Source organism: Marmota flaviventris, chromosome X (assembly GCF_047511675.1).
Source record: "Marmota flaviventris isolate mMarFla1 chromosome X, mMarFla1.hap1, whole genome shotgun sequence".
Taxonomy (NCBI): domain Eukaryota; kingdom Metazoa; phylum Chordata; class Mammalia; order Rodentia; family Sciuridae; genus Marmota; species Marmota flaviventris.
Window position 1 is genome coordinate 13,121,484 of NC_092518.1, and position 24,599 is coordinate 13,146,082.

At 35.9% G+C, this 24,599-nt stretch overlaps 1 protein-coding gene across 2 annotated transcripts in view; it reads left to right on the forward strand.

Annotated features, from left to right (window-relative positions):
• Ppef1 (protein phosphatase with EF-hand domain 1) overlaps window positions 1-24,599 on the forward strand; it is a 129,632-nt gene that overhangs the window by 35,644 nt on the left and 69,389 nt on the right. For both annotated transcript variants that reach the window (XM_071606021.1, XM_027927299.3), the window contains 2 exons: window positions 13,737-13,864; window positions 15,737-15,797. In XM_071606021.1, the coding sequence (XP_071462122.1) occupies window positions 13,737-13,864; window positions 15,737-15,797 (189 nt within the window). The remainder of the gene's footprint in view (window positions 1-13,736; window positions 13,865-15,736; window positions 15,798-24,599) is intronic.

Below are 24,599 nucleotides of genomic sequence, written 5' to 3' on the forward strand. Positions count from 1 at the left end.
TATTACATTTTCTTTAAATGTTTAGTAAGAGTTCATCAGTGAAGCCATCTGAGCATGGGGTTTTCTTTGTGGGTAGTTTTTTTGATCATTTTATTTCTTTACTTGTTTAGGTCTATTCAGATGTTCTCTTGACTAATTTTTGGCAGTTCATATCTTTCTAGGAATTTGCCCATGTTATCTATTTTTTTTTAACATGGACCTGTCCAGAGTATTTTGTTATAATCCTTTTTATTTTTCTATTATCTCCTATTGAATGTGTCAAATAAGATTTATTATGATTTCACATTTCATATAATAAACCTGCTGAAAGCTGACACTATTGTGTATTTGTATTATGTATTTACTTACATTTGCCCAGAAGTAAACGTTTTATTCATGAAATATGTTTCTCATTCAGAAATTTTAGAAAATAGAGAAAAGTGGTTAGAAATAACTGATACTCATCATTTAACTATCCAGAGTTAATAACTTCCAGGGTTCCCCACCCCCTGCTTTGGTGTAATGTAGGATTTTTGATAGGAAAGAAAAAGTTTTATGTAGCAATAAGACAGCATCTCGAAAGATGAACAGCTAGCACTTGGGTTCTTCTTGAGTAGCACAGCTGAAAGTTTATGTAGCATCTTTTATGGGATTAACTCAGTCTCAAGCAAGTGGATATCAGGATACTTCATTAGTCTTGAGAAATGTCCATTTCTGGATCATAATGATGTAGATACTTTTTCTTTTTCGCAGTGCTGGGGAATGAACCTAGGAAGGTGCTCTACTACTGAGTTATAGCCACAGCCCTAATGAAGATTTTGTGTGTTTTTTTTCTTTTTATAGAAAATTTAAAATTTTTAATAAATATGCTTTGTTCAAGAATGTGAAAAAATTACAACAAACACAAACATACATTTCCTGGTATGGTACCTCCCATCACTTGGCAGTTATGGTAAAACTAAATGATTTATTCATGATCTTGAAGAATCCAACCTCATGATTATCATTTGCTTTTAGAAACACCACATTATTTTGGAAGGCAGCTATGCTCACCACTATACCACCAACGTGCTCTGGCACACCACATTATTTTGGAGAAACTGCTGTGAATGAGACAGGAGGCCTCTTAACTTCTTTATAGTCATATGAAATAATTCTTAGAGTGCCCATATAGTATTAGAAAGCCCTTCATTTATCATTACATGTGTGATCTCGCTTCAAGCCACAATGACTGCTTATATTCAACACTTATACAATGAATTGGCCTTGGTGGAACATATGTTGGTTTAAATCCTGTGTTTATTTAACCTAATTTGAATAAACTGAACTTACAGTAACAAATGACATAAATTCAAACAAATTTCTAAGTGGTAGTAGGTTTTATGAGTTTTTTTTTCTTCAAAGTATTACTTAAATACATCATGCATACTTTGGAGCAAAAGTAGAATCAACATCTGTAAATACTCAGAAGAATTTATAACATCCAAATTTTGGCTGTAACACAAATGCTGTCTCTAATAAAGATTTTTGATAATCCTAAACATTAGTTTTTGTAGCCTCGCTTGCAGCACTAAAATGTTATTATATAAATATTTCTCAGGTTGTTATAAATGATTTGTAAACATCAATGTAGCCATTGTTAAATATTTCATTTAATGGTTAGACCATAATATACTTAAGTATTCTTCTAAGATTGCACTCTTTTTTTAAAAAAAAAAAATACAAATAGCACTTTGAAAAAAAATTATTTATGCAATGCTATTTCCTTAGTTTGGATTATTCCCATGGGTTAATCAGGTGATTAGATATGAAATTACTGTGTCAAGGGCTATGCATATTTTAAAAACTCTTGAGAGAAAATAATAGCTATTAACAGTATTTTACAGCATGCTAAACATATTTTACATATATTTTATTTATTACTTGCAATAAACCTGAGTAAAGTGTTGTTATTCCTGTGTGTACAGTTGAAGCAGCTCATGCTCAGCGAGGTATTTGTCAAGGTTATACATCTTTTCACCTGCCAGAGTTGGGATTTGAACCCATGGGGCTCTGAGTACGAAGTGTTACTGTCAGCCATTATACCCTTTTATGCTGCCTCCTAATGTTGTTGCCTTCAGAAACTAACTTTAATTAAATTTACTTCTATAAAGTACCTTTTATTTGCATAGTGCTTGTATGGTGGCCAGGCCCTTTCACAATACATACATTGGATCATCACAACCTTGTGAAGAAGGGCTGTTCTCAATTTGTAGAAAAGAAAACAGGCTTCGGGAAGCAAAGTGATTGGCTTAAGAATACACAGTAAATAAGGGGATAGGGTTGTGGCTCACTGGTTGAGCACTCGCCCATGTGAGGCACTGGGTCTGATCCTCAGTATATAAAAAAAGTTTAGTTTTAAAAAAAGAATACAGAGGCTGGGGCCGTGGCTCAGCGGTAGAGTGCTCACCTAGCAAGTGCGAGGCCCTGGGTTCAATCCTCAGCACCATATAAAAATAAATAAATAAAGTAAAAGTATTGTGTCCAACTACAACTAAAAAAAAAAAGAGAAATAAATATTAAAAAAAAAGAATACAGAATAAGAGAGTCAAGGCAAGAATTTGGTTGCTGTTTTTAGTGGTCTTATAGTGTTTAGGAATTTTCTTTTCCTGCTTAATCATTTAGCTCAACCACAGTACTCTGGCTCTGGAGTATTGTGGCAGTTTTAAGAAAGAATAGCCTATATATAAAATTGAGACCATCCTCTTATTCTAGGCTATCCACCTTCCATTTAGAGAGGTAGCATTGATTTTGTAATGTTTGTTATTTCACTTTTTTCATAATATACAAAAGAATACTAATATTACCTATGATTTATTTAGTGCCTACTACATTCATTATTTCTCACCAAAACTCTTAGAGGAAGTTCTGATTAGTTTTCCTTTTATAAAGATGAAGAAACTGAGACTTGGATTGAAGAACTGCCCAATAGTTGGTGTCTAAATCTGAATTAGAACCAGATCTGACAGATTCAGTATCCTACCTTGACTTGGAGAATTGGAATTTTACCATGTAACACAAATAAATCATTGTAATTTCACTCGCCTGAACTTCACTTTACACTTAAAATTTTATGACGATGGATTTTCAGTTAATAATCTATTGCCTCCCACCACCCCCACAGAGCACTTTGAGAACACTAATATATTTTATTTCTTCCCTTGAGACCACTTAGAAATGCACTTATTCAATTTCTCTAAGTGCTAAGGAACTGACAAAGACTATACCATTTTGGATTTCAAGTTGATGCAAAAGCTATGACAAATAGAAAATTTCTCTAATGGAGATTATTCTTATCAAAAGTATCTGTTATTTTATTTAAAAATCTAAAAATTATTAAATAGTAAGCCAGATATTTTTCAAATTCTTAATAGGATTCTGGTTTAAAAAATCTAGTTAATTTCATTGTTTAAAAATTTGACAATTAAGTCATTTATAACTGCTTGAGAGAGCCTTCTGGTGATAGTCAGCCACATGTCCCCTATCCCCTTACACCTAAGTTTAAGTTCTATGATTCAATTTGGGACCTTCATGGAAAAACAGTGAGTGACATTGTTTAGAGGGCCTCTTGCTATTCTTATTAGTATTGGTTCTTTTTTTGATTATTATTGCCATTAAGAAGTCATTACTGGCACTGTGGGGTATAGGGAATAGAAGATGAAAGAATGATATAATACAGTGAATACCATGTGTCCTTTATGTAGATTCATCAGTTGTTATATACCCTTGATATACTTTACCATGCATCTCCTAAAAGAGTATAAGTATGATACTAAATCACACTGAAGAAATTTAACACTGGTAATGTTAGATATGTTATCTACATATAGATAACATTATATTCAGAATTTCCCAATTGTCTAAAATTGCCGTCTAATGCCTCCTCATCTATCCCAGCCTGGGGAAAATGAATGGGCTTGATATTCAATGGAGCATACGCAGTACTGATTCTGCCCAACTTCCTGGTAGTACTTGGCACTCCTACACATTTTTAAAAATACTTATTGCCTTCAGCTTCAGTTGCAGCACCTTCTCCTGGTTTTCCTTTCCAGTTTCTGCTGGAACTATTTATGTGGTCTCTACTTTCTCTTAACTTTTAAATATTGGGGTTTCTCTGGGTTCCTCTTGGCCTTCTTATTTTGTCACTCTAATGTTCTCCTTGTGTAACTTTACTCCATGACACCAATTATTGTCAGTATATCATGACTGCTAAATCTTTATTTTCAGCCCATATAATGTGCTACAATTCCTGGTTTGTTGACAATCATTTTAAAATACTTTCCTTTGTAAAAGAAGACCACTTTCTTCATTTGAAATTATGATCCCTCTCAATAATGATTCTTAGTCATTCATTTTTTTGATATGATAATGTGTTGACCTTGAGGTTTATATAGGATTAATGCTATAAGCACACTGTGTGAGATGACAAAAAAACCAACAGACTTTCTATTCTTTATACCAATTAAATGCAGCTTCACCTTTTACTTTATTCACCATGTGATTAGGGTACCTTTGCTTTAATATTTTGAGACTCTGACAGGGGCTATTTAGATATCCATTCTACAGTCATGAACTTTAGAAGGCAGAAAATAATGCTTAAAGGATATGGCATTCCATCTTTCCATTTAAATGATTTTTCCTAGTTCCCAGCCTTTATTAGGCAAGTAACAAAGAAGTCAATTTTATAGTTGGATCCTGTTAATTGTTAGAAAATACTTTCACAGAGAGATATTTCAACTCAGTGTAAGGAAGGGCAATATCTTAGCCCCGATTTCCAGTTATTTCCTGTAATAGAACACTTATATAGTTATGGCTTTATATTGTATTAGCTTTTTAGCAGCTGCAAAAGACAAAAATTAAATGCTGATTGTGTTTGACCTTGGATGAACAAATGTGGCAGTATAACTTGGATTAGTAATTAATAACAGGGAGACATAAAACAGAATTGCAATCAAGGTATTTAATTTTTTCCTGAGTAAAGATTAAAGGTCATATTGAATTATTGAATAGAACATATTTTCTTTGAGAAAATATTTTAATAATTTAAATTATTAATACTTTAACATAGCTAAATTTCCTTTACACACTTAAGAATAGTTTTTAAAAATTGATATCTTTACAATAATGATTCTTTCAGAAAATTGGCAAAAAATAATGTGACAGGTAGGTTGCATTTATTTTATTTTATTGTGTTACTGGGATTGAGCCCAGAGGTGCTCTTCCATGGAGCTACATCCCTAGCCCTCTTCATTTTTAATTTTGAGACAGAGTCTAAGTTGCTTAGACTGAATTGGAACTTGTGATCCTCCTGCCTCAGCCTCCCAGGTGGCTGGAATTACACATGTGTACTATCATGCCCATAGCTCACAGTTATTTGTAAACTGCAGTTTTCCTGTTCTGAGTGTTTTACTAAGTTGACCTCTTATTTTGGTATTGTATAGATAAAGCTCAGCCACGGATTACAACTCTAATGGAATTTCTCAAGATGGTTTTATGTAATCTTTGTGTTGTGCTATTTGTGTTGTTGAATAAAATAGGGCTTTAAAAATCCTAGTCCTAATAAGTATAGAAGGAATGAGTTGGAAAATGCAACCACCATAGAAATAATTGCTTTAAGCAAAAATTATGTTGTTTTAAAGAATAGCCTCAAAGCATGTTCCTGCAAATTGTTACTAAAACAAGGGAAAAAAATACTTTTACAATAGAGAATTTCATGTGGATACCACCTTGACCAAGTGATCTAAGTTAATATCTCCAGTAATGAGACTGATTAACATCATGTACCTCTTGATGTAATGTCCTGAGGACACATCACTTATCCTACCAAAATGTATAACCTGAATCTAATTGTGAGGAAATAGCAGAAAGATCCAAATTGAGGGATATTTTACTAACAAATGGCCTGTATTCTTAAAAAATTTCAGTGTGATTAAATAGAAACACTAAAATTGTTCTAGTATAAAGACTGAAGAAATATGATACATGTGGAAAGAATGCATAAATGACAGAATATTAACAATTGTACTGTTCTTACCATTTTTTATACATTTGAAAATGTTTCAGAATATAATGAAAAAAATACTAATCCTGTGCAATTTAAGTTTACCAGGTTTGTGGTAGTTGCAACCTAGGTTTATGCCCTTTGGTGGTACCATATTTTTGTCCTTGTTTTTGGTGTCTGCCAACTTTCTTATTCATTGAAGACTCTTTCCAACTCTTAATATCATCACGTGTATCTTCACAGTATATGTGAATAATCCCCCTAAGGCTTTGGCATCTCTGTTCCTTGTTCTCCAAAATTTTAACAACCCTTTCCACTACTCAAATTCAGTTGCTCCCTCCCATTTCCTGCCCCCATAGTCTACCTCTGAAATCATCATGATTACCATCCTATTCTGTGACCTTTTGGTCTTTGTTGAAACCTCTAAGCCTAGACCTTTCCCATGTGTCCCTGTCTCCTAACCCCTTCTTGTCTTCACTTTCTCCCCCATTCATCTTTCCTCATCTTCTATTGGCTATCACTTGCACCAGTTAACAGATCATCCACAGTGATCATATTTCAGGTGATTTAAAGAGAATTAATAGGTGAAATGTTTAATGTTCCTGAAACAATTGCTAGCAAACTTTAATCACAGTTCCTTGATGGGAAAAACAAAACTATTAGTGACTTGATATATTTTTCTATAGGAGTGCTGGGGATTGAACCTAGGCCTTGCACATGCTCAGCAAGTGTTCTTCTACTGAGCCACACCTCTAGACCTATTTATTTATTTATGGTGCTGGGAATGGAACCCAGGGCCTTGTGCATGCTAGGCAAGCACTCTACCCAGCTGATTTTTTAAGTTTTATTTTGAGATAAGGTCTCACTAAGTTGCCTAGGCTGGCCTTGAACTTGCTGTCTTCTTCTCTCAGCCTCCCAAGTAGCTGGGATTACGGCATGCACCATCACACCTGGCTGATTTATTTTTTGTGTGGCCTTTAGAATTTATCTTCTTTGTCCAGAAGTTTTTGGTTTGAATGTTCAGCCTTAAACATCAAAATTGTCCTTGAATGGTTATATTCAGCTTTGCTATGAGCAGTAGTAGGCTGGCTACAGCGGTGGCATTAAAAAAAAGATGTGGATGAATTGGAATATTTTTGTAGTTGAAAAGGATTTTAGCGTATAACCCAAAGTTCTTGTTGTTCAGATGAGAGACTGAGGACCAGAGAGGTTACATGATTTGCCTCAAGTTCCATAGCTGGCACCTGGTTAAGTCAGGATCAAAATGGAAGTCTCCTGATTACAAATTCATGGCATATTTATATTAAGTCATGTGGATGGGTTTGGTGGTTAGTCAAGAGGGCGTGAAAAAAAGTCACGTAAATTAACCTCTAATTTTCGACCTTTTCTAAGTGGAAGGCCGGAGTTTTCTGAGAATGATAAAACTGTGATCTCTTTTTTTTTCTCTTGGGGAAAATGATAGTTTTAAAAAGTTTGTCATTGTTTGGACACTGGGCTTCTCTTGTTTAAGAAAAATGCTTTCCAGGACTCTTGGGCCCTTGCTCTGCAAGGATGCCAGAGTTTGTGAATGAGCATCCCTCCCCAGGTCTTTTGCCTTGTTTGCTGCTTGTCTTAGTCCATTATCTGCTGCTATAATAGAATATCAGACTGTGCAATGTATAAAAAACACTTATATCTCATAATTATGGAGGCTGGGAAATCCAATGTCAAGGTGTCAGCATCTGGTGCGTGCCTCCTTGCTGCCTTATAACATGACACAGAATATCTTATGGTGAGAGAGCATGCGTATGCAGAGAGAAAAAAGGAGCCAAATTCAGCCTATGTTATCTAGAACCCACTCCTGAGATAACAACATTAATCCTTTCATGAGGGACCCAAGTACCTCACAGAGGCCCTGCCTCTTAATACTGTCACAATAGCAATTAAATTTTAACATGAGTTTTGAAGGGGGCATTCAAACCATGTCATTGACCAAGAAGCAGGCTTTGTGACCATCTCAGGTCACTGGGCATGTGCTTTGAGCTGTTTTTCCAGTGAAGCTGGAAGTCTCACTTGGGAGAGCCGAACACTCTTGCAGATGGCAACCATAGAATATCTGTAAACAAATATAACAATACTGACACCTGTAGTCCCTAGGGAGATGTGAGCCATACCCTATTCTCATTGTGCTTTGAGCAGCTGAGGTAATAGATGCTTTTTTTCCTTGTTTAATGCCTTTTGCCGCTAGAGGATTCATTCTCTTTCCCATTCATTTGAATCCCTTTTAATCAGTTCTATCACACTTGTGCCTCTGTGTCTTCCTGACTGGATGTCAGGCCCCTTAAAGGTGCATTAAATATTTACTCATTCTGATGCTTCCTCTAGAGGCCTCTGCCCACAAAATTTCAAAATTAAATAAATGCTTTATCATTCCAAATAGAAATTCCTTGTTCAAAGAATTATCTGTTAAACTCCTACTTCAAAAACAAAGCAAGCAAGCATAAGAAGACTCCACCAATCAGCATGAAGAGAAACACAAAACAGTCTTAACAGTAGTTTGTTTGTTTCATTCATTCATTCATTCATTCATTCAAGAAATACTTATTGAGTGCCTACTGTATTCCAGGAATACAGTAATTAATCCAACAGACCAGTCCCAGCCCTTCTGGAGATTACATTCTATGGGAGAAGACAAACTGTAACAAATAAGTAAAATGTATATTATATCAGGTGGTGTTAAGTGTTGTGGATTAAAAAAAAAACAAAGAGACTGGTGATGGTGGGAGGAGTGCCATTTAAAAAAGGATACTTAGAAAGGCTTCACTGAGAAGGTGGCATCTGAGTAAAGACTGTGGACTATAAAGGAATAAATCGTGTGCTGGTTGGCGTGGTTCTTCTTGTGCTCAGTAGCCTGTTTGTCCATGGCAGATTGTAAAATTTCTAATGAAATGGTATGTGTAATTAGGAACTCTTTGGGGCTCTAGACTTTGTTATCCTGGAGAGAGACAATTTTTAAAAAGTGTCTGTCAATTCATTGAGTGCTTCCTATATGTCAAGCAATGTATTAAGCATTTTATATCAGTCAATCAATATATTAGTAATACCTGTGTCAACACATTACTAATATATTGTTATGTACTATTACAACAGTACTGGAAGGTATTCATTTGTTTATTTGTCCAACAAATATCCAATGCCAGGCCTTTTCCCAGGTACTGGGGATGTAGCAGTGGACAAAACAAAGTTCCTATTCTCATAGCTAATAGTAGAAGATAGACAGTGAACACATGAACATGTGACCATATAGAATATCAGGTGGTGAAGGTGGTACTGCCTCATTTTTTTATGGCTTATTTCAAATGTCTTGGTGGGTTGTATAACACAGTAGTTATGAGCCCAAGTTCTGGAATTAGAGATCTAGATTTGACTCTACATTCTCTCATTGATGAGCAATGTAATCCCAAGCAAATTATTTCTAGGACTCAGTTTCCTTATCTGTGAAATAAGGCTAATGATACTTCATAAAATTGTTGGGAGTATTAAATTAAAAAATTGAATTAGATGATCCACATAAAACACCAAGCATGGTTTCAGACATAAAGCAAGGACTCTGAAAGTATTATTTACTAACTCCTTACCTGGATATTTAATTTCTTGCAAAATATAATGATTGCCACTGGAGAAAATAATCTATTAAAAAATACAGCAAAAAAAAAAAAAACAAAAACAAAAAACAGCTTAGTAATAGAGAAACCACCTGTGCTAAGCACATACAATTGGCCAGACAACTTATTAAACCTATGTTGTTGCTTCTCTTGGGATGCATATGATAATAGCTTTTTTTTTTTTTCTGTGTGGAATTAATGCAACAGGGAGGACAAGCCCTGTTACACAATGAAGCAACGAGACCTGAAGTGAATTTAAGCTGTCTAACAAGTTAAGATCTAGATGACATAGATCGTCAACTGTCTGGGCAGGGTTGGGACTGTTGGAGCCAGTGATCTCCTCAAGTAGGGTTTGTCATATCTGGGTTTTATCCCTTACGACTTTTTGGAGGTTTCTGTTCCAGAGGAGCTGGCCATGTTGCCCTGCAGTAGGTAGGTGGGTTCTTAGGCATCAGGTAAGGTTTTAGAGGCCTCATGTTGGTTTGCCCAGTCCTGGCCTGCTGGCCTCTTTCCTTGTCTTGGAGATATTTCCAGGGGAACTATATGCCTAAGGGATAACAGCAGGATCTAGATCAAAGTCCATTTTATCAATCACTGCACGGGTACTCAAAATCCCTTTGCTGAAATCTAGTTGAGGACTGAATTGGAAAGCAATTGGGAAGTTGGGAGCTTGAGACCTATGCAGAACCTGTTTTTCCCACCTCTCTGAGACTAAGCTTATCAGACAGGGTCTAGTCAGGAGGTTGAAGCTATAGAGTGATTTTTTTTTTTTTTTTTTGGTACTGGGGATTGATCAGGGGCACTTGACCACTGAGTCACTTCCCCAGCCCTATTTTGTATTTTTATTTAGAGATAGGGTCTCACTGAGTTGCTTAGCACCTTGCTTTTGCTGAGGCTGGCTTTAAATTCACAATCCTCCTGCCTCAGCCTCCTGAACTACTGGGATTATAGGCATGCACCACTGTGCCCAGCTACAAGGTGATTTTGAACAAAGAATTTGAAGAATTGACAAATAGGTATCCAGTTGTTACTAGGTAACTGAGAACCCTGAAGTATATAAGGATAGCAATTGCAGAAAAGGACCACTGCTAGCGTTGATAAAACAAAGGGAAAAGACTGGAATGATTCCATGTTAAAAACTTGGAGGGGGGGTTCTGCTGAACTGAACTTCAGCAGGTTGAGAAGGAGTACTGCTCAGCTGGTCCTGGTGTCAAAGGGCTGCCCATAAGGCCATTTTTTGCAAGCACTGGGTAAACTGCAAACAGGAACCAACTGTTGCTTCTGGGGGCAAGTAGCAGTTGCTAGGTTAGCCAAGACGAACAGGAAGTAGATAAAAGGAGTTTGTCCCTTGTCCCTCATCTGGTCTGGCAGTCTCCCTGTATTGCAGGGAGCAGCTGGCAAAGCCGAAATGGGGTCTGCAGAGTCCCACCTCAGTTGCTGAGCTGACTAGAGTTGAGATAGGATAGCTTGATAAGTGGTATAGTGCTCAGGTACAGGAATGCAGGTATAGATAGGCGATTGATTCCTAAGTGGTAGTTAAGCTTCCTGACTTTGAAGTAGAAGAGGAAGTGCAAGATAGAGGAATCTGAGCATGGCTGTCTACCTTCCAAGGCATAGTATCTACATCCACTAGTAGAATAGAGTCCAATGAATGTGTCGTGTACTTACAAACAAAATAGTGATTCCTTGTGTGGAGAGTCGGGTGTGGATTCCAGTAAGGGAATTAACAGATGCCAGGCAGAGATGGTAGAAAAGATTTAGCTGACCTCTCTCCCCATGTAGTGGAGAAGCAGAAAGGGTAATATATGTAAAGTGTTCAGCTAGTGCCAGGCACATAGTAAGCATTCAACAAATGGTGGCTTTTATTATTCAAAAGAAGGAAAAGTACAAATGGCGTAGGAAATGAAGTAAATGGCTCTAGTGGAGTTAGAACCCAGGGTTTGGACTTAGTACCTGAGTCTATATTAGGTAAGTGACCTTTATTAACATACTTGCTGCTCTGAACTCAATTTCCTTATTATAATATGGTGATGATAATACTTATGGGCACTGAATGTCTTATAGTAGACTAACATATATAGCTAGTTGTCCTATTATTAATTAGAAAGAATAAGATTGGCTGTTATTGATGTTGCTAATACTAAATAGAAGAGACTTCAGCAATCATTTTTTCTACAACATCATTGTATAGGTGAAGAAACAGAGGTATAGGAAAAGGTCAATAGCTCCATGGATGTTAAAAGTTTGGGCTATGGAGTCAGTCAGATCTGGGTTCAGATCCTTGCTTCCCATTTCCACTTACTGACTAAGCAAGCTTAAGTAAGTTTCTGAGTCTGTCTCAACTTAACAGTGTTGCAAGGACTGTAAGAACTAATACATTGCCTGACTTCAGTAAGTGCTCAGTAAATAGCACTAGAATAGCACTATTGTACTTGGTAAACACAATAATCCCTGGGGAGAGAGGGTTGGTTCATCATGATGATGACTATTCCACACAACAGGCCTTTCAGGAGAGCCTGGGCACTCCATAAAGATATTGTGAAAACACTGGAGATTTTGGCCATGGTACTACCAATTACTTGCCTTGAAATATTGAACAGTCACTGAATTATTCTCCCTGTGAGTTTTTCTTATAAAGATCATGGTACTTGACCTTAGGTCTATTTCCCCAAGTTTTCTGGAAGCTGAATAATAAAATAAGAGTCTCTAGAACCCATGAACCTTGGGGAAGCTCATAAATAACCATTCTTATATGACCACATTCTGGTGGATACTCTGTATCACATGGTACAAACCAAAACTGAAGGCAGGACTTCTGCTTTCAGAACTCAAATTGTTCTTGTTACAGTCAGCTCTTAATTTTTATGAGCTAACTGGGAAAATTATAGCATGAATAAAAGGAGGCAGCTGTTGTTGATGCTCTTCACTCTAAAACTTGAGGAGGCATAAGAGACTGTATTTTAAATCTCATTATCCTCTCACCTGATCTCTTTCTTTAATGTTGTGAAACCACAGGGTGGTTCAAAACAATACAGTTGCCATTTATTTAGCATGTACTTGATACCAGGCATTGGGCTGAACTTTTCATCCCATAGTATCTCATTTTGTCCTATAGTAACTGTGTGAAGGAGGGAGTTGTGTTTATTTATTCATCCATCTTTTTCAATAGAATCTCAGGCACAGAGGTAGAGTGAGTCAAACTTTTCAATTCATTGTATATTGCCATCAGTTCTTCATGCAAGACCCTTTCCTTACGTTAATTACTTTATTCTCTTTTGTCTGTTTACCCATGTTCATGCACCTCCCCTATAAGTAACCAATCATTTTGTGTAGTGCATATCTTTTCCTTTGCATATACTGTTAAGAAATGTACATTATGGCTTTGCGTATGTATATTTTTAAAAAGATATTAAATGGTGTTATGTTATATTTCATTCTGTTTCTGACTTTAAAAAATGATTCTGATGGAAGCACTATGTTCAAAGACCTCCCCACATTACTATGGGTTTATGTAATCTATATTTCCAATTGTGGCATGATACACTGTGGTGTGTATCCACCACAGGAACACATTCCTGTTCTAGCAATGGATAGCCAGGCTGCTTTGGTATCAAACTCCTTACTGCTGTTGCATCTTCATATGTCTCCTTTATGGGACTGTGTAGGTATTTCTTTGGGGTATATAGTGAAGAGTAGAATATTCCTAAGTGGCACCAGAGGTGGGTTCTGTTATCATCTACAATTTTGCAAATAAAGAAACTGAGGCTTCGAGAAGCTTTAATAACTTATCCAAAGTTACATAGATGGTAATTAGCAGGGCTGGGATTCAAATTCAGGCAGTCTTACTCAAAAATTCTACTCTTAATGGCTATGCCGTCATTATTCTCTAAGTGTTTGAGACTTGAGGACATTTTATAAAAAATATAAAGGTCATTCTCATTGTTTGCAGTTTTTATATTCTAAGAATCTATGAACCCAAGTGGATTGATTGTTTTTTGCTGAAGCACCTACTTCCCTCTAAGAGCTGCATAATAACTGTTTTTCTCTGGCTTTTGTATCCTGCGGTTCTGTAGTGTTAAAAGCCACCTTGGTCATCCAGAACTGGTACCGAGGTTACAGAGCTCGGCTGAAGGCCAGACAACACTATGCCCTTGCCATCTTCCAGTCCATCGAATATGCTGATGAACATGGTCAAATGCAGGTCTGTTTTGCAAACTTGTATCTCCTTTTTTTGTAAAGTATTTCTCTTTATTCATTGTTACTGAAAGAATGAAAGTTTGGGTCAATTTTAAGTTGAGGAAGCTTTAATAGAGCTTAGAACTAGCTGTTGAGAAAGTGTGTGGTTTTGGAAGAGGATGGTGTTTTTCAGTCTCAAAGTTCACATTTTCCAAAGGGCCGCCAGATGTCTAGCTAACTAATAAAAATAGCGTTAATCTGTTTTTGGGGATATACCCTAGTGAAAAGTTGTTGCTTTATGAAGGGAAAAAATATTTTGAGGAATTAAAAAAATGGAAGAATTTCCAGGGAACAAATCTGTGAACATTCTAAAAGCTTGTATAAGGATTCATTAAAAAAAAAAAAGGGTGCTTTTTCTTTTTTTTTTGGGGGGGAGCGGGTACTAAGGATTGAACCCAGGGGCACTTTACCACTGAGCCATATCCCCCATCCTTTTTATTTTTATTCTGAGACAGGGTCTCACTAAGTTGTTGAGGCTGGTCTCGAACTTGCAATCTTCCTACTTTAGTCTCCTGACTCACTTGGATTACAGGTGTGTACCACCATGCCCAACTTTAAAAATGAGAACTTTTTAACAATAAAAAAAATCTTGGAATGATCTCTAATGTAGTTATTGATTTAAAAAAAATCAACCTGCAGAATAGTATGTAGAGTTTATCCCATATATGTGAAAGAAAATTAAATATACAGCTGGGCATGGTGGCTCACACCTGTAATCCCAATGGCTTGGGTGGCTGAGGCAGGAGAATCGAGAGTTCAAAGCCAACCTCACTCAGTAACTTAGTGAGGCCCTAAACAATTCGGTGAGACCCTGTCTCTAAATAAAATATAAAATAGGGCTGGGAATGTGGCTCAGCAGTTAAGCACCTCTGGGTTCAACCCCACTTAAAAAAAATTTAAATATACAGCAAAATTCTGGAAAAAGATATATAGCAAATTGTTTATAGGAGTTAGTTCTGGGGACAAGAGTGATATTAATAAATAGGAAAGGGTGTTAGAAAGGACTTCTCAGGCTAGAGATGTAGCTCAGTGATAGAGCATGTGGCAAATGTGTGAAGGCTCAGGGTTCAATTCCCAAAATCCCTAGTACTAGGGGGGAAACCCAAAGAAAAAAGGACTAACCTAACAATCATATTTATGTATCATGTTATAATTTTTAAAAATAAATCAAAAATTCAAAAATATTTAAATTGCTATATTTCCTCTTGGAATTCAATCAGATGCTCCCTTTTCCCTGATTAGGAGCTCACAGTGTTGGCTATCTTTTTAAGCACTATTTAATCTTACCACTAAAGAGAAAAGAGGAGATTATAATCAACAAAATTTAGTAGCTGTCTTAGATTGGACTTTCTAGAAGCAGAGTCTGAGAGAGAGATTCTGGTACAAGTGACTTATTGAGAGAATGTTTTCAGAAAAAACCTATAATAAGGCAGTGAAAAAAATCAAGATATGATGGTAGAAGAAGCCAAGCAAAAATGTGCTTTCTAGAGAAGTCTGACCTTAGTTTGATCCCACCAGGAGCTTTCAAGTGTGAAATGCATCACACTTTGTCCTATAAAGGGGTCAGGAGGCAGGGGACTGGGCTGTTACACTCTTGTTTCAACCAGTTGTTGTCTGTGGGCAACCTTCCAGGAGAGATGTACATGTAATATCCTCAGTGACTCTGAGTGCAGTGTTGCCCATCTTCAAGGACAGGGATAGGTGTGACCCTTAGTAGATGAAGCAACTAGAAGATGAGTTCCCCAAAAGAGTAAGGAACTTGCATAGACCACCAACAGTATTTGTCACAGTAGCTGCTTAGGGTTCATTAATTGATTAATCTTTTTATTTTGTTCAGTTATCCAATTTCTTTACCTTCATGTTGGAAAACTATTCACGAGCACGTAAGGAAGATCCAGGTAAGCAAAAACTTTAGTCTTTTCAAAAGTGACCATTAAATATTGAATTGCCCTCATCAAGAAATATAAATCCTGAAGATGGGAGAATGCTAAGAAGTTAAAAAGATGCTTACCTCTCTTGCCTGTGTGACACCTAACAACTAGTGAAATCAGTTCAACTGACTTTTTTCTTCTCTTGATGGTATCTGCTAAATCAGCATTAATTAATTTTTTCACTTTTCAAAAAACTGAATTAGATTTCATTGACCATGCATTTGTTGAATACCTTCTCTTGAACCACAGTCCTTGCTGTACAATAGTAGCTTAGTAAAGTATATCTCATTTTTCACCCACAAAAATTTTGTATTGAGAAATAAAAAATATCTTGAGTATTTCAGGCAGTAGATCTCAGTGAAAATGGCAGATTAAATACAGTTGGCCCCAACATATCTGTGTTTTTCTCTCTTTCTCCTGTTTGTCTGCTATGGTTTGAATGTGTTTCCCAAAGTTTATGTGTTGAAAACTTAATTCCCAATGCAACAGTGTTGAGGGGTGGGACCTTTAAGTAATTATGTCATAGGAGGTCCTGCCCTTATGAATGGATTGATGCCATTATCTTGGGAGTGAGTTAATTATCTTTGGAGTGGTGTCCTAATAAAGTATGAATTCAGCCATCATCTCTTTTGAACATGTCTCTCACCATGGGATACTTTTAGCCATGTTACTTACATATGATGTAGCAAGAATGCCCTCACTAGACATGGCCTCTTGATTTTGAACTTCCAGATCTCCAGAACCCTTAGCCAAATTAACTTCTGTTCATTATAAATTATGCAGTCGGTGGTATTCTGTTATAGCAGCATAAAACAGACTAAGACACTATAATCTGTCTCTATCTAGTCATTCTGAACCAAAGACAGGTGATATAGGTGTGGTTCAAAAATGATTTTTTTTTAGAGAGAGAATATCTTTTTTGTAGATGGACACAACACAATGCCTTTATTTTTTTTTTTTAATGTGGTGCTGAGAATCGAACCCAGGTCCCGCCCATGCTAGGCGAGTGCTCTACCACTGAGCCACAATCCCAGCCCTCAAAAATGATTTTAATATTATAATTATTTGCAAGGCATGTATTTCTCTTCAAATTAAGACCTGCTGTTGTTATTTCCATGGTAGAGGCCAGACCTAAAAACTTATTTTTCTTTAATTTGGGCTAATTATTTTTTTGCTGTAATTAAAACATATATGGTATCTAGGAGCATATTTTAAATAATTTGTAAACATCCTTCAAAGTGGTGAAAGAATGATTGTTTTAATGGAATGATTTGAGTACACATGTATGAAACTTATTAAAGCATTTACTGTCCATAGAAGCTTTTTGAATGGTGAAATAGCCAAACCTGAGAAATGGGGAGTGGGTAGAAGTCATTTTCATTCTTTTAGATAGTTGCATTTTGAAGATAGTAGCTTGTGCTTTGTGTTCTTTGGCAAAAAATGTTTTGGGCAAGAAATGTAATGAAGAAATGAAACAGGGCTTGTTCTACTAATGATGTAGTATTTCAATCCAGGCTCATTTCATCAGAGCCACTTATGGAGTTTCAGGGCCACAGATGGCTGGGTTCCAGCCCAGAGATATTTACTCAGACTCTGAATTTTTTTACAATCTGCATTAAAAAAAATTCTACAGATGATTTTAAAATGTAACAAAATATTTTTATCAAAGAAGGGAACAGTAATTCTTTTTTTGGTACTGGGAATTGAACCTGGGGTGCTTTACCACTGAGCCACATCCCCAGCCCTTTTTATTTTTGAGACAGAGCCTCACTAAGTTGCTGAGACTGGCCTCAAACTTGAGATCCTCCTGCTTTAGCCTCAAGTTGCTGGGATTTCGGACATGTACCATCCTGCCCTGCTTATTTTAGTTTTTGTGGTGCTAGGGATTGAACCCAGGGCCTTGTACATGCTATACAAGTACTCTACTACTGAGCTACATCCCCTATCCCCTCCCCAAATCTTTAAATAGTGTCTTTTAATCAGTGGGCATTCTTTTTTTTCTTTTTAGTTGTTGATGGACCTTTATTTTATTTATTTTTATGTGGTGCTGAGGATTGAACCCAGTGCCTCACATGCTAGGCAAGTGCTCTACCACTGTGCCACAACCCCAGCCCTAAGTGGACATTCTTAATTTTAATGTGGTACAATTTTTTTTCTTTATGGTTAGTGCTTCCTGTATAGTTTAAGAAATATTTCCCTGATATGAAGATATGTATATATATTCATTAGTACAAAAATAAATACAGGATTAACCTATAGAATAAACCAGAAATGAATGACATTTTTACCCAGAGGGTAGTTACAGAGTAGAAAGAATGGGAGAGTGGAGATTGGGTGGAAGGGATGAGGGGGAAGAGTGACACTTCTCTGAGTATACCTTTTTGGATTTCTAACTCTTAGAATCATGATTATGTTTCACATTGCCCCCTAAAAGTAATAACTAAAAATAAGAAGTGGGGGGAAAAAGTGTGTGTGTGATCTCAAAGTAGAATACACACTGTGACAAATTAACTGTATTACAAATGAATAACATAACCACCTAAAGAAGTGGGGAAGAAACATACTAATCTAAGTAATATTGAAAAATAGCATTTTAACTCTAATGTACTTTGATGAGTTTTGATCTTTATTTATTCTGCTTGTGGTTTGCTAAGCTTCTGTGTTTTTCATCAGATTTGAGAAATTTTCATACATTAATTATTTAAAATATCTTTCAAGTCTAAGTATCTTATTCTTTGTGAATCCTGTTTTTACTTAGAAGGACCTGAAATATTTAAACTATGGATCACTATGCCTGTATTTCTGGATGTTTTTATGTTTTATCTTTAAAAAATGTTAATACTTCATAACATTTGGATTTTTAAAAATTTTTAAAGATTTTTTTTGTAGTTGTAGATGGACATCATGCCTTTATTTTATTTATTTTAATGTGTGGTGCTAAGGCTCGAACCCAGAGCCTCACACATGCTAGGTAAGCGCTCTGCCACCGAACCACAACCCCAGCCTCTGGATTTTTTATATTAAACTATTGAATGGGAAAATTTTAATATCCAGTGTTTGAAAATAATTAAAAAACACAGCTGTAGCCAGGTGCACGGGGGCACACCTGTAATCCTAGCAGCTCAGGAGGCTGAGACAGGAGGATCATGAGTTCAAAGCCAGCCTCAGCAAAAGCAAGGTGCTAAGCAACTCAGTGAGACCCTGTCTCTAAATAAAATACTAAAAAGGGCTGAGGATGTGGCTCAGTGATTGAACCCCTTAGTTCAATCTCCAATGCCAAACAAAACACAACTACAGAGAAAAATTTCCAAGTAGTTAACCAATTTTTCCTGCAACATTTATTTGATAATAGATATTTTCACTACTGATTTGTAATGCCTCCCTCTTAATATGTTTTAGTTGGTTTTTTTGTTGCTGTAACCGAAAGACAAGAACAATTTTAGAAGAGGAAAAGTTTGGGGCTCACAGTTTCAGAGGTCTCACTCCATAGATGGTCAGCTCCATTGCTCTGGGCCAGAGGTGAGGCAGAACATCACAGTGGGAAGATTGTGGTGGAGGAGAGCAGTTCAGGACATGGCACCAGAAAGCATAGAGAGACAGACTACTCAACAAGGGCACATGTAAACACCAAAGTCATGCCAACAGTGACCCTCCTCCTCCAACCACATCCTACCTGCCTACAGTTACCACCCAGTTAATCCCTATTAGGGGGTTAATGCACTGATTAGGTTAAGGCTCTCATAACCCAATCATTTTACCTCTAAATCCTCTTGTATTATCTCACACATGAAATTTTGGGGGACACCTCACATCTAAATCAAAACAATATATTCATTTAAAAATGTATTATTGGAGGCTGGAGTTGTGGCTCAGTTGCAGAGCGCTTGCCTAACATGTGTGAGGCAATGGGTTAGATTCTCAGTACCACATAAAAATCAATAAATAAAGGTCCATTGATAACTAAAAAATATTTTTAAAAAATATATTATTGGTCTGGGGTTGTAGCTCAGTGGCAGAGCACTTGCGTAGTGCATGTGATGCCCTGGGTTCAATCCTCAGTACCACATAAAGGTAAATAAATAAAATATTGTGTCCATTTACAACTAAAAATAAATACAAGAATTTTTAAAAAATAAAAAAATGTATTATTGGGTTTATTTTTGATCTCTGTATTCCCTTATATATCTCTCTACTGCAGAGTCCTAGGATCACACTGATTTAATTATTGCAGTGTAACAGAAAAAGAGATTTGCAGATTATTGCCATTGATTGATTTCTAATGCCCTCTTTGGTGAGAGGATTATAGACAACTTCTACCTAGACCTGTATAACTGAAGTGTTGAGATCCCTAAGCCAAGTATTTTTAGGAGCCAGAGTTATTTAACATTCCCAGGTACTGAGCCCAGATTAATGGATTGAATTCTGAGGCACAGAGTATCTCAAGACATGAGGTGTTCCAAAGGTGAGAGATGACCTTAAAGCAGTATTTGTCCTTGCAATCTCACCACCTCATTTATGAAAATCATTTATACCAGTTTATCTCTCCATCCTATTACTTTTAGAGCTCAAAACCAGTTCATAGAATTTGATGGGAGCAGAGTCTTCACGCAAATATTCCTAGTTGTTTTTTCACATCAGCCTCCTCCTTAAGCAGAAATCTGCCATACCTAGCAGCAGGTTTAAACAGGCTGGGTTTTTTATTTTTCTTTCTGCTTCCCAGATCAGCCAAAGTATTTGGTGTGTGTGTGTGTGTATGTGTGTGTATATGTGTGTATACACACACACACATACTCTAAATATATACAAATATATTTTCTTTTTCAAAAATACCTTCATTTATTTATTTTACATTTTTATTCTATGGAGTGCTAGGGTATTTTATATTTTTTCTTGATATGGTAAATAGGATATTTTCTCTATGATATCTTCCCATTTATTATTGATAGTATTTCATAAAGCTTTTGACTTATGTCTACTTATATTATTTTGTACTTTTATTGAATAATATTAATGAAATTATTATTGCTTATTTTTATTAAATGTTTGCCATATGCATGAATTTAAGTAAGTACCTTAAATACATTATTTAATTTGGTTTTCATGACAAACCATGAAAATTATTATTGTTATTTACCTTTGATAAATGTAGAATCTGAGACTTAGAAGGTAATCTCCTAATGTTATTCATTTCACCACTGGTAAAGATGTGATTCAAGGGGCTGGGGTTGTGACTCAGTGGTGGAGCACTTGCCTAGCATGTGTAAAGCACTGGGTTTGATTCTCAGCACCATATATAAATAAATGAATAAAATAATGGTCCATTAATGTCTTTAAAATATTTTAAAAAATGTGTTTCAAGCCATTGGGATTAACCTATGTATTATACTTAATTTTCCTATCCATTCTGGGAGTTTTTCCATTAGTTTTCTTGAGTGTAGGTATTTAATCACATTGGCTACGTAAAACTAAATGTTTCTATCTAATAGTTATTGCTCTTATTTCGGCTTCATGTCTTATTGCACTGGTTGGCACTACCAGAGTAATGTTAAAATGAAACAGTGAAAGTGGGATTCTTTTTTTGTTATTGATAATTTAATGGGAGAAACCATTATTATTTAGTCAAAATTTTAAAATTATGTTAAGGAAGTATTCCATCCATTTCTAGTTTTCTGAGTTCTTAAAAAATCATGAGTAGGTTTTGAATTTTATGAAATTCATTTTGGTATCTATTGAATGGACACCAATGATTTTGATCCAGATTCATAATTGGGAAGTGAAATAAACATTTATAGTTAACTATAACTATAAATGTGGTTCAATTGGTACTTTTCTTTTTCCAGCAATACCCAGAGCTTGCTTTCAAAGTAACATGTGAGTGGTAGAGACAGCTAAGAGTTAATTCTAATAATGTGTTGCACAAATTTTTATATATTGTTGCTGTTAGTTATGAAAGTTGTAGCCCACAAAGACATTAGAAATGTCAAAGCTTTGGCTGAAATGTTTTCTCTGATATGCAGATGCTAATGCACAATAAAGGGGGTGTATAGGGAAGAATAGAGTTACTTTGGATTAGACAGAGGGGAGTGAAGGGGGAGGGAAGGGTGTATGGGGGTGGGAAGGATAGTGGAATGAATTGGACATTATTACCCTATGTATATATACTGCCTTTGTCATGAATACTATAACCATGTCATAAATTCCTTCCTCATCTATAAAACAAAATCCTCTACTCCTGACCATATGTTCCATATTCACTTTATTTTTTAAAGTCTATTACAGAAACCAATATTGACAATTCTGTTAGATGATGCAGTTAAATTTGGGGTATTTTTGTGGTGTAGTTGTTTTCCCTGAGAAGTGGGTTGTTTTCTTTCCCCAAGAGTTTTGTGATATTTCAATGTATTTAGTCAGGAAAAGTAAATTTTCCTTTGGTACAAAATTCATCTCCAAGAATGGCTATCAAATTAAAATGGGTGGTATCATCATTAAGATAGTTAAGTAAACTATTTGGGCGTCACTGCCTACATAATGAATCTGAAATAAAGTATATCAAGATGCTTATATTTCTAGTTTCTAGCATTATTAATTATTAATTGAAACGAATTATTCTTAAATCTCAAAATCCAATGTTTCTAGCATTATTATTATTAATTAAAATAAGTTATCTTAAATTTTAAACCAAATCCAAATGAGAAAAATAACCTCTGCTGGACCACATTGAAGACAGATATTATTACTTCTAAATTCTGCTTTTTATAAAACATCATCAACTATCACCAAAAAATATTGGGGTACACAATTTAGAAAATATTTTTTAAATGACCAAATATAACTTTAGAATTTGTTTTCAGACTTAGTTTTTAAATGTAATCTTCTCAGCATAACTGGATTGTGAAAAAATATATTTTATCTACATCTACTAACATCATATCTTCTAAACACATCACTCTAAATATTCAAAAAGAAAGGAACTGTTTGCAGAGAACTTCTGGTGAATGGCCTTAATTACAAATCAGTGTTAATGAGTTAAAGAGTATGTCATCATCTTCTGGGCCATTTCTCTTTCCCTCTCTCTCTGTTTTGTTATCAGGGATTGAACCCAGGGACACTTAACCAATGAACCAATTCCCAGTCCTTTTATTTTTTATTTTGAGACCTGGTCTTGCTAAATTGCTTAGGGCCTTCCTAAGTTGTTAAGAATGGCTTTGAACTGTTGATCCTCTTGCCTAGCCTCCTGAGCTGCTAGGATTACAGGTGTGTGCCACCATTCCTGGCTTGGACCAGTCCTCTCTTACTGTAATAATCTTGTGTATTAGCCACAATACCTCAGTGCTATATAGTAAACATTTCTTCTAGCATGTCTACAGATTAGCTGACCACTTCTGATGATCTTGGTAGACTTGATTTAGCAGTATTTTGGGTCTTGGCTGAGGTCACTCATGTGTCTGAAGCTCTGCTGGCTGCTGAATAATCTTGAACACCTTTGGCTAGGATGATGCAGCTCTGTTCCACATGGTGTTGGTTTTTTTTATTCAGCTAGCCTGGGCTTAGAGGTAGTGGTAGTTTTCCAAAAGAGAGATGCATAACAAGGCCTCCTGAGACCTGGACATGAAGTTAGTAGGTATTACTTCCCCCATATTCTTCAGGCCAATGCAAGTCATGAACCTGGACTAGTTTGAAGGGATGGAAAAATATGCTTAATGGGAGAAATGACTAAATCACATTTTAAAAGGCATGGGTAGAAGCTAGGATAGAGAATTGAGGCCACTTTTGTGATCAGTCTGTCACATCCCCTTTCATCTTTCTCTGCCTGAATTGTCTGGATGTCTGTTCTTGAGCTGACTGTTTTGTGGGTAATCTTGTAAGAAATGACTGTGGGTCTCAGTACCTACTAAAATGGGGAATGTAGGCAATCTGTTACTATACAGAAATGTCTCTCAAAGAGGGCTTTGGACATTTCTGCTTATGGTTTGTCATTTAATTTTATTGCTTTGTTATCAAGAAAAAAAGAAAATCATGTAAGAAAATTTTTATGTGAAGGGAGAAGCAAATTAATTACAACTAAGTAAAATCCTCTCAAGTGTTTAATGAGAAAAATTGAATGTTGTAGTTTAATTTTTTGTAGCTCCTGAATAGCAGCAGATGTTTGAATAAAATACAATGAATTGTTGTGTTTTTAGCCCTGTTGGTAAAAACCTGAGATGAAAGGAGTGGGCAAAAAATTTAGAGCTAGAGTTTCAGAGAATCAAAATACCTTGACTGACCAGTTTTTATGATGCTTCTCTTCCTTTGCACTGATTATAGACTCAGTACTTTGTCAAAACATTATCCCAGGAAGGGATAATGGTTATCTATGTGAATGTACCTATTGGTCTCAGAATCAGTCATTCCTCATGGTTATTTGTGGGATATCTTGATATTCATAATATTTAACACCAGTGCCTTATGGGCTAGGTATTCAAGAAGATTTTTATTACATGTAAGTATTGAAATGTTGATTTCTTTTTTTTTTTTTTAAATTTTTTATTGTTGGCTGTTCAAAACATTACATAGTACTTGATATATCATATTTCACAATTTGATTCAAGTGGGTTATGAGCTCCCATTTTTACCCCATATACAGATTGCAGAATCACATCAGTTACACATCCATTGATTTACATATTGCCATACTAGTGTCTGTTGTATTCTGCTGCCTTTCCTATCCTCTACTATCCCCCCTCCCCTCCCCTCCCCTCTTCTCTCTCTGCCCCCTCTACTGACATTCGT